A 10,998-nucleotide genomic window follows, 5' to 3' on the forward strand; every position below is an offset into this window, starting at 1 on the left:
AGATTCTTGTTTTCACCTTGTGCTTAAATTATAGGTTAAATGTTTTCCTAGCCAGCAAGCTGGAGGCTGTGGGGGAGGAGGGGAGAGCTAGATTGCATGGATTCTTTCTGGCTCATGACAGATAAATGTAAATTCCTAGTTTCTTCCCTGTTGACTCAATAAAAATATAACGTCCTTTAACCAGACGGAAGCTACTGATTTAAATTCCATTTTATGCTTTGATCCAGAACTACCTGTCTTCGCAGAGTTCCTGCAGGGCTGGGAAAATAGCATAGGCACAAGTGTCTCCAGTGGCAGCCATCGGGTGCAGGGGTTAAAAGAGAAGAAAAGGCGTTTATTTCACCTGTCCTGCCTGAGACTTGCTGACCACAGACAGGCAGCGCGTTCCGGACCAGCCTTGCAACAAACCTGGTTTGGCTCCCAACTCCTTCCTCTTTGTAAGAGCTGAAGTTTTTCTGAACCTAGGTCCCTGATCTCGCATTCCAAACGGAATGTGTCCGAGGAAACACTAGGGGAAGCTACCTGCTGTGTGGCATTTGTGTTATAAATGCCTTTTTTTATTTTGAACCAGCCGGCCAAACGCACATTTTGAAAGGCACCCTCGCCTACCGTCGTCGAGTAATAGGAAAACAGCCCTAGCCTCGCGCCTGGAGGGCGCCCCCTGGTGGTCGGACGTTTCGTGAACGCCGCGACGCCTGCGTTCACCCCGAGGCTCAAAGGACTCCGGCGTCGGGTTAGCGGCCGGCAACCCCGGAGGCCGAGTGGACCAGTGCCCGCAGCACTCGGGACGCGGCGGAGACGACCGACGTAGCCTGGTCCACCCTCACCTGGGGTGGGGATACATAGGCCAGCGCCCGGAAATAACGCATGCCACTTCCCCTGCTATGTCTTAAGTTCCAAACCCCGGGCGAGGGGGGTGAGCCCCGGAGAAACTTGGAGAAGGGAAGGCGAGAGCGCCGCGCGGCAGGGGACGCACTGGGACGTTCTAGAGGGAGAGCTGTGGAGAAGGCAGCGAGTGCCAGGGTAGCTGCCAACGGTGGTGGGCTGGCTGGAGCTGGACCAGAGCAATCAAGCACCACGTTTTCCTAGCACTGTTTCAAGAACTCGAACCTCGCACGGGGGCAAGATTGCAGGTGCTATTCGGAAGTATTAACCGTACTTCCCTGTAAAGTAAAAACATTCTGTAAATCATTGGAATCCAGTAATAGCAGTGTGGCTGCGGGGGGTGGGGGGGGCTGTTAATTTCTCACTGGTGCTCCCACGTACAAGCACGTTTCTTGGTAAAGGAACGGCAGTTAAGAGCAGTGCGTATGTATGCATTTCTAGCGTTAATTTCTATTTTTTAAGTACCTAGGAAACCACGGTCCACCTTCACAATGGACAATTGGATCTTGTTGAGAAATGTTCTAGATGACGAGAGTAGGAAATGAAGGATGACTCTTCTGGGTAAGGGGAGGAGGAAATCTGCAGTGGAACAGTGAGACCCCCCCCTCCCATTTCAGAAGCCGGTAATGTCGCCCTTAGTGATCGTGTGTATGTGAATTACTGAATTAACTAACCTTAAAAAGGCTTAGATTGTAGAATTTCCTTCAGTGTTGTGCCAAAGAAAACAGTCAGATCCAAAAACTCCCCTTTTAAAAATAAAACCTCGTCTTACACCGAAATCTACAAATCAATAAAATCAAAAGCAAATCACGGCCGGAGCAGAAGGTACTTGAAATCCGAATCTGCATTCCGTTCCTCGTGTACGAGGCTCCGAGGTGGGGGAGGCGGTTTGTGCTGGTGCCTGGTGTATAATCGGGTTAATCCAGTAGACAAAGAATAAACCAATAGCCCTCCCACCTCACTTCCCGCTCCCCTCCCCCTCCCCCTTTTTCTCTCTTCGTCGCCCCCTGGGGTGGGGGTCAGAAATAGGGAGAGGTGGGCTTGAAATGGGGTCCGACTAAAGTCTTAAAACCTGCAACTTGTTTTAAATGCTAACACTCCCTGGCCCCGATTCGTTTTAAATGTTCATTCCCGTTTCCTAGTGGCGAGGAGAAAGTTCCTCATGGCTCGTCCCCATGGGCTCTGGGGAAACCTTAAGGTCAGTGTTTCCTTGAAACTAGATAAACTGACCCCGCCGTGCCCAGTCCGGCCCCGCAGGCGCCCCGCGTGACGGTGCCCGGGCGGCAGGACCGGCCTGGGGACGCGCGGGGCGGCGCGGTTGCCCTTTTGAATGCCTCCTGCGGCTCAGAGCGCTGGCGGGCGCTGGAGTGTGAGTGAATGTAGCCCCGCGGAGCCAATGAGCTGGGACCGGATGCGATATATCCTCTGGGACAACAACTGCTCTGTTCCGCCTCGGATCCACATGACGCCATTTACTGCTGCCGCGGCCGCCGCAGAGCTCCCTGCCTCCTCCGGAAAGGCGAGGGCGCAGGCCAACGGCGAGCCCCCCCGGCCGGGCCCCGGACCCTCCTTCTCCTCCTCCTCCGTCTCCTCCTCCTCCGCACCCACCGCCCCCGCCTCGGCCTCGCCGCCGCGCCTCCACAACGCCCAGTCTGCACTGCCGAGAGCTGCACGCCGCAGAGCGAGCGGAGGAGAGGGGCCGGCGGAGCGCGCAGCGCCCAGGCCCCCGCGCCCGCCCGGCCCGGCCCGCGGCCCCGCGCCCTCGCGCCGCCTCCGCTACGACGCGGTGGTGGCTGCACGACTTGGCCATCTGGCCTTAGGGTCTCTGTAAGGCCGTTTTCTTTTCTCCTTCGCTCATCTGCCAGGAAAAGAGACTCGCCGTTGGCGCTTCGGCCTCCAGTTCATTGAGAAAAAAAAAAGAGGAAATACTCCGCGTGCGCTCTGGAAAGGGGGTCGCCTCCAGCCCCGAACCCCGGAGTGTTCTTCGGCCGGGGATTTGGCTCGGGATTTTCCTCTCTCTCTCTCTCTTTTTTTTTTTTTTTTTTTTTTTTTACTCCCGCCGATTGCTCCGAAGTTGGACTGGAGCAGAGTTTGGAAAGAAGGGGGGCGGGGGGAAAGTTTGCATCGGGGCTGGATTTATTTGCACATCGCAGGAAGAAGAGATCCACCGGAGAGAGGGGTTGGTGTAAAGCCGCGATCACGGTGAGACGCGTTCTGCTCAACTCTTGGCGCTGTGGTCGGCGCTTTGTGGGCAACATGGAGTTGGTGCCGCCGGACCGGGAGTGGGGTCTCAATCCTCCGGCCTCCTCCCGGCGGGGGCTGCATTGCGTGCGCGTTGTAGTGTCCCCGGCCCCACGCGCCCGCACTCTGGGCAGTTGGGGTGACGGACGGCTCGCCTCCAGTCGTCTCCCGGCCCCGCACTGGCCGCGATTCGGCGCTGAGAGCGAGAGGGAGGGAAACGCTTAGTGTTTGCCTGGTCGTCCTTGCAGGCGCCCGCATTTCTAACCTGTTCCTCTCCGGGAAAGGCAAGTCCTGGGAGAGGCTGTCCCGGGGCAGTGGCGCCGGCGGGGCCGGGGGCAGCGAGACCCCGTGGGTGAAAAGGGGACGGAGTGCCGGGTGGAGGGAGCCCTCGCCTCTGTCCGCTGTGGACGGAGGCAAGCCGGGTGCGGGTGGGAGCGTCGCCCTGCCTGGCGCCGGGTCTCTGCGGTTCGGAAGTGCCGCTCTCTCTTTTTTCCGTTCTCCGTGGTCGGCCTGGGTCATGCTTTTTTTTATTTTTGGAAGATTGGGCTGACCCAACACCGGAAGAAAGTCATCAAGCGGTCGCGATCGTTTTCCATTACCTGAAAATAGGTGGCCAAAGAGGCTAGTTTTTTTTTTTAATTTCCTTTGGCTGATCTACTTTTGTTGTTGCTGCTGTGTTTTAATTCGGAATCTTGTGCGTCTTTTACAAAGCAGGTTCTGTGTCGGTTTGCCCCACCCTTGTGCTGAAGTCCTTTTCCCCTAATCTTTAATGATACAGTTCTTAATAGGGATTTCGCGGGGCGTGGGGGCAGAATGAGGGGAGCACGCAGGGTGGAGGGGGCGCTGCGAAGGAGGCCAGAAAGCGACAGAAATCACTTGTTAAAAAAAAAAAAGAAAACTCCCAAAGATGCTCCTTTCCACTGCAAGCAAATCTGCGCGGAAAGTTCCCAGTCCAGGGATCTGGTTCCTGCCTGCCAGACGTGTGCAGTGGGGTGGGGCCCAGAAAAATGCTCTTTCCTTAAACAATTCTTGTTTTATTTTAAGAAATACAGGTGTGTGTATGTGTATATTTTAATACTTAGGCGTGAACACATTGCAGGCAGTGTCCCTTTGGTCAGTGCACAGTGGAGTCGCCCCGTGTGCGTGGGTGCCTCGGTGTCCCGGCTCTGTGTCCGGCTTTCGTCGTGGCCTCGGGGCTGGAAACCTGTGCCTGATGTTCGAGATCCTTCTCGGGAACGCCCTGTGGTGGGCTACGTGACCTCAGCCTGAGAATAGAGTGGCTCGGTCTTAGAGATGGGAGGCGGTTATCTGGAGCGGGGTAGATTTTAGCTGGAAAAGCAGGGGAGGGGGAAGTGCTCGAGCGTTTCACAGCACGTTCACTTCCGAGGTGCCCGCGCCCCCCTCCTGTCTGTCGGTCTGGGAATCGTGCGCAGGGGGTGCAGCCTGGCCCCTAGGTTGCAGTAGTCCGCCTGGAATACGGTCCCTCGGGGCCCCGACTGTGTCCCACCTGCTGGAGACGGGGTTGGGGCGCAGATAGAGTCGATAAACGGAGTGAAAGCAAAGAGCATCGTTGTCTTGTCTGCCTTTCGGTTGCAAGTGAGATCCGGTTTCCAGCTCTGCCTTGTTCCGAATTGGGAGGCGTGTGTCACCTGCTTGTACCCCTTTTCTAAAAAGCGAAGGTTGGATGAAGGTCCAGGTTTCACCGTTTTTATTCGTTGTAGACTTAGTGGTAAAGGGGATGATAGTTTTGAAATTTATAAACGGATTGTCGTTTACACGGTTGTCAGAATGATAGATTTGAGATTTGGCACTTGAATTTTTAAAACACTTCCTGTTATCACCAGCCGGTTTATGTTCTCAACTATTAAGTTTTTGGAGACGGGCAAACAACTTAAGATTTTGACATAATTCATTTCTAAAACAGAACAGTCAACTGCAGAATTTAAGTTCTTCTAGACAGTCAAGCTGTAAAATATTACATATTTGATTCTAAAGTTGAGAAGTTGAAAATAAGCTCCTGTTTTGCTTGTTGTGTAGTTTGCGTTATTGTATTTCTGGCACCTGACAAGATTTGAATGGATTCGCTTTTTAATTCTATACCTTTGCTACTATACAGTTAAAGTTAATGCATGATTGTTGTAAAATTTATAAGTATTCTTTGGTGGGGAAATATTTACTTTTTACATGTCATTCATCCTATGGGATTTTTATAAAGTTACAGAATATTAGATAAATCATAGTTCAAGATATTTGATGTAAAATCAGACTTAAAGTTGGAATTTCTAGGCTGTATTCATTGACATTTAAGAGAAATGGCCATAATCTTAAACCTGTTTCAAATTTGGAAAAGGTGTTCAACTTTTGAAAATGTCAGTAGCAATGTTATGTTCTAACATTACTTTCTTGCCATTTTTACATTGAACCTGACCCTTGGAAATTTTGTTTATTTGCATAAGGAATTGATACTTATGTGATTGAAACAAAGACTAGCTTTGTGTCACTACCTGTGACAGGATTAAAGAATTGTCAATACCGAGCCATAATTTTACAGGCATTGATCATATGGCTATTCTCATAAACTCCACAACCACTCCATTTCAAATCCTGTTTCTCTAGGGGAAGTGGGAAGTGAAGAGTTAACTCAGGTGGGTGGAGAGTGGGGAAGTATCCTGGAGTGTAAACCTACTCTTTCCTCTTGCTTTCCACAGGAATTCAGATGTGTTCTAAGCCTGATGGAGGCCAGAGCTCAGAGTGGCAGTGGGTCGCAGCCCTTGCTGCAGGCACCCCGTGACAATGGCAGGCAGCGTGGGGAGCCTGACCCCAGAGACACCCTCACCCAGCAGGTACACGTGTTGTCCCTGGATCAGATCAGAGCCATCCGAAACACCAATGAGTACACCGAGGGGCCTACTGTGGTCCCAAGACCTGGGCTCAAGCCTGCTCCTCGCCCCTCCTCTCAGCACAAACACGAGAGACTCCATGGTCTGCCCGAGCACCGCCAGCCTCCCAGGCTCCAGCACTCGCAGGTCCATTCTTCTTCAAGAGTCCCTCTGTCCAGGTCCATCAGCACGGTCAGCTCTGGGTCTCGGAGCAGTACGAGGACAAGTACCAGCAGCAATTCCTCTGAACAGAGACTGTTGGGACCATCTTTCTCCTCTGGGCCGGTTACTGATGGGATAATCCGGGTGCAGCCCAAATCCGAGCTCAAACCAGGTGAGCTTAAGCCCCTGAGCAAGGAAGATTTGGGCCTGCATGCCTACAGGTGTGAGGACTGTGGCAAATGCAAGTGTAAGGAGTGTACCTACCCAAGGCCTCTGCCATCAGACTGGATCTGCGACAAGCAGTGCCTTTGCTCAGCCCAGAACGTGATTGACTATGGGACTTGTGTGTGCTGTGTGAAAGGTCTCTTCTATCACTGTTCTAATGATGACGAGGACAACTGTGCTGACAACCCGTGTTCGTGCAGCCAGTCTCACTGTTGTACACGTTGGTCGGCCATGGGCGTCATGTCCCTTTTTTTGCCTTGTTTATGGTGTTACCTTCCAGCCAAGGGTTGCCTTAAATTGTGCCAGGGGTGTTATGACCGGGTGAACAGGCCTGGATGCCGTTGTAAAAACTCAAACACAGTTTGCTGCAAAGTTCCCACTGTCCCACCCAGGAACTTTGAAAAACCAACATAGCATCATTAATCAGGAATATTACAATAATAAGGATTGTTCCTTTTTTTTTCTTTTTAACACACATATGCAACCAACTAAACAGTTATAATCTTGGCACTGTTAATAGAGGGTTGGGATATTGTTTGCTGTTTGCAGTGAAATGCTTTTGTCCATGTGCCATTTTAACTGATATGCTTGTTAGAACTCGGCTAATGGAGCTCAAAGTATGAGATATAGAACCTGGCGACTCACACGTTGCATCAGCTAAAGCAACAGACATTCCTAGGCAAAAATTTTTGTTTGTGAATAGTCCTTTCAAAATTTGTAAATTAGCAAATGACTTTTTTTCCATTGTTTTCTCCAGAGATAATGTGCTATATTTTTGTATATACAATAATATTTGCAACTGTGAAAAACAAGTTGTGCCATGCTATATGGCACAGTCACAAAATATTATACTAATATGTTGTACATTCGGAAGAATGTGAATCAATCAGTATGTTTTTAGATTGTATTTTGCCTTACAGAAAGCCTTTATTGTAAGACTCTGATTTCCCTTTGGACTTCATGTATATTGTACAGTTACAGTAAAATTCAACCTTTATTTTCTAATTTTTTCAACATATTGTTTAGTGTAAAGAATATTTATTTGAAGTTTTATTATTTTATAAAAAAAGAATATTTATTTTAAGAGGCATCTTACAAATTTTGCCCCTTTTATGAGGATGTGATAGTTGCTGCAAATGAGGGGTTACAGATGCATATGTTCAATATAAAATAGAAAATATATTAACGTTTGAAATTAAACTGAGCTGTGTTGTCTTATTTTTACCTTTTCCTTCTCTGAAGTGAAAGAAACCACCTTTTATGTTAAGGTTAGCATTTCAATGAAATTGTTTCACTTATCTATAAGATTATTTTTATTTATGTTGCTGCTTTAAAAGTAATGTAGGGATTTGATGATTTTCAGATATAATTCTTGCAATCTGGAGAGAAATAACAGCATTTAACACACCTGTATTAACCATAAGAGCTTGTTTTGGCTGTATCATGACTCCTGTTCTTCCATCTGTGTTTGTAGATTTGCTGACTTGCCTTTGTTTTGCAGGTTTTTAAAAAATCTTAAACTGATTCATTCAGGAGACATCCCTAAAAGATGAACAGATTGGTCTTTTTCTTTATATCCAGAATTAAGAATTAATGCCATGAGGCTAATTCAAGACCAGAGAAATGAATTCAGTTCAACAAACATTTATTGAATGTCTTCTGTGCGTCAGACATTCGGTATACACTTGGAAATGTTTATAATTGAGGCAAGAAATGTTTTCTTTACTTAGCTGATCATGGCTATGTTTTGCCAGTCTATTTGGTTTTTAGACTCTTAAGTTTATTACCAGATACCAGATTCCTTATATTAAGAAAGACATGGAAAATATAGCTTGTTTTTGATTCAGGTATAAGGTATCATAAAATGTCATCCTATGTTCGCCTAATAATTCAAGGCCAACCAGCCAACTTGAGAGGACCTCTCTTATTTAATCAAATTATCCAGAAAATTGTTAAATTTTACTTTGGAAAAAGATGCAGTATGACAAAATGTCAGTATGTTTGCAGTCGTCTTTTGGGAGCAAACACAGCAAGCTGCTACAAGCCCATCTTAACAAATACCAGGTTTTCTTATAATAAGTCACTTGATTAATTAGTCACTTTGTGGGTGATGATTTTTTTTTTTTCTTCCAAAAGCACTACACCTTTTGCTGCCAAGACTCTCCGGAAGTCTAGGAAATGATTTACCTGTCATTGTTTAATCTCTCGTTTCCTGTTCTGAGTCTCCTTCTCTTTTTAAGAGATCTTAGCGCAGGTTGTCTTCTGTTTTGTGTTTTGTGTGTGTGTGTTTTTTAAATTGGCTTTCAAGGAACTACAGCCTCCTAAAGACATTACTATAAGGACCTTCAGTTTCCTCTAAACTTCCTCCAAAAACACAAGGTTAAATTAATTTAGAAATAATTTACTCTAAGTTTCAACTTTGGGATACTGAATGTTGCAATTCTAATACTTTTAAATTTAACCCTTAAAACAGTTTAAGAGGAATTAGAATGTTGGAAAATAGGGTAGGATTTCTTATTAATTGGATAGTTGCCAAGATTTGTAAAGCCCAGAAATTTTGACTTATTCATCAAAAACTGCCATATGGGAAAAAAAAGTGCTATACCTACTGATAGAACTTTGGTTTAGAAATTGTAAGAAAATGTTTTTCACTGCATAAACAGTTTTCAAAGTATTCTGTAGACAAATTGCATCAGGTTCAATTGGGTGTTTATTGAGGTAGATGAAGAACTCTTCCCCACGGTCACTGAATCAGTCTGATCATGTGACCTAGGAATTTGCATTTTTAATCATTCCACTAGTGATTGTCTATAAACCAGCATGGAATTTATTTTCAGAATATGGAAAATTAAATGTTTATATCTAAACATTTGAAACAGCTGGTGCTCATTCTTCAATGTGTTAAAGAGTAATCTCACTGAGATATGCAGGAATAACCACTTCAACTTCCAAATCTCTAACTTCATGAAAACTCATAAATACAATAAGTTTATAATCAATGACAATTATTTTAATATCGTGATAGGTTAAAAGTATGATACAGCAAATCTGTCCATTAACTGCTAACCACTTAGGGAAATCTTAACCATTCTGGTTTCTTGCCTTTTTATTTTTTTAGAAATCTGTACTTTCTCTATGTTGAGATTCACTTAAGAATGACAATTTGATTGCTATTACTTAAAACACTCGTTTATGTGTCTTGAGGAGATTTTTTTAAGACCTTGCCAAATTTCTGCCATGTTGGAGCATGCTCTAGGAATTGTCTGAAAGAAGAAAGTGAAAACTGAGCGCAGGCACTCCCAACCAAAGTTTGCCAAACTTCTTTCTCCAATATACTTGTGTGTCAAGGACTGCTTGCCTCCAAGAAATGTAAGTTAAGATCTTGACGATGTCAGATAAATGAATTTGTTCTTTGCACTGTGTAATGACGAATTTGATAGGCAGTCGATGGGTTTGACGTAATTCATTAACTTTTGAGCATATGTCAAAATTTTCAAAGGTTTAATGGGTTTAGAGTTTCACTTGGCGGTTGTATCCACAATTGGCCATTTGCTTTACTCTCTTTAGTGTGTAAAAGGACCAGAATGCAGGTGCAAAAGTCTCAACTTTGAAAATTGGTGTACATCAAAAACAACCTTGTGCAGAATATTTTATATGATTTTAGTAAAGAAAAAGTTTAAAAAGAGCATTAACTAGTAACGTCAGTATTGTGTCAGTATCCATTGTTTGGTTTTCATTATTCATTAAGGCAAAAGTTACGTTAATCTCTATTTTAATTAGGACAATTGCCTCATTTCTCTGTAATACACCAAGGGTAGTTCTTCACTGATTGAAGACCAATCTGATTTGGCCAAATCATTAGAATGAAGCTATACATCTGGAATATTTAATTGCTGGTTTGGCTGTTTATGGGAGGATACAACTCAGAATACACATATATGTCCTATAGTTGTATTTTATTTGGATGCCACACCACCATCCTCCTCACTTCATGAGAGACAACCATCTGAATAATGAAAGACACCATGTGAATATCAGTAATGACAGTGCCACCTCTGGTCAAAATTAAAATACTTCTTTAACTTACAATCAGAAAAGAAAAGGGAGATAGAATAGTTAAGGAAAAAAGATAAGCACTTGTATCCATGACTAGCAAATGTTTCACATTTTTATTTAAAACTGCATTTTAACTGACGTAAAGAATTTTTAGAAGCCAGTCTTGTTTGGCAACTAACTCACATTTTTTAAAATGAACTTAAAGGAGCTCAGAAGGAAGCCTGTTGCCTTGGTCTCTGAGTTGGCTAGATGAGGCGTGTAAGCCTTCAGTATACTTGAAAGGAGTTTATTTCTCAAACTAGTCCTAATACACAGAGAAGAATATCTAATTTGGCATTTCAATTTCACATATTTTTTGAATGGCTACTCCTTACGAGTCAGAGCTAGCCGATGTAATGAAAAGGAAAGGGCTAGCAACTGTCACGCGCAAGAGGACTTTCATAGTAGAGGCACATGCGAAGTGCCCTTGAGAGGACAGGAAATGGGAAAAGCCCTGATGCATTCATAATAGCAGGTTTGGGGTCCAGGTCTCTGCAATGGTTACAGCTGT

At 45.4% G+C, this 10,998-nt stretch overlaps 1 protein-coding gene across 2 annotated transcripts; it reads left to right on the forward strand.

Annotated features, from left to right (window-relative positions):
- Window positions 1-2,541: 2,541 nt before the first annotated feature.
- SPRY2 (sprouty RTK signaling antagonist 2) lies at window positions 2,542-7,592 on the forward strand. 2 transcript variants are annotated; one of them, XM_081046488.1, is made up of 2 exons: window positions 2,542-3,087; window positions 5,835-7,592. In XM_081046488.1, the coding sequence occupies exon 2, from the start codon at window positions 5,859-5,861 to the stop codon at window positions 6,804-6,806; it is 948 nt and encodes a 315-aa protein (XP_080902614.1). In that variant the 5' UTR covers window positions 2,542-3,087; window positions 5,835-5,858; the 3' UTR covers window positions 6,807-7,592. The 2 variants fall into 2 exon arrangements, with proteins under 2 accessions (XP_080902614.1, XP_080902613.1); XM_081046487.1 differs by lacking the exon at window positions 2,542-3,087 and adding an exon at window positions 4,552-4,816.
- The last annotated feature ends 3,406 nt before the right edge of the window (window positions 7,593-10,998 follow it).

Source organism: Rhinolophus hipposideros (genome assembly GCF_964194185.1).
Source record: "Rhinolophus hipposideros genome assembly, chromosome: 4".
Taxonomy (NCBI): domain Eukaryota; kingdom Metazoa; phylum Chordata; class Mammalia; order Chiroptera; family Rhinolophidae; genus Rhinolophus; species Rhinolophus hipposideros.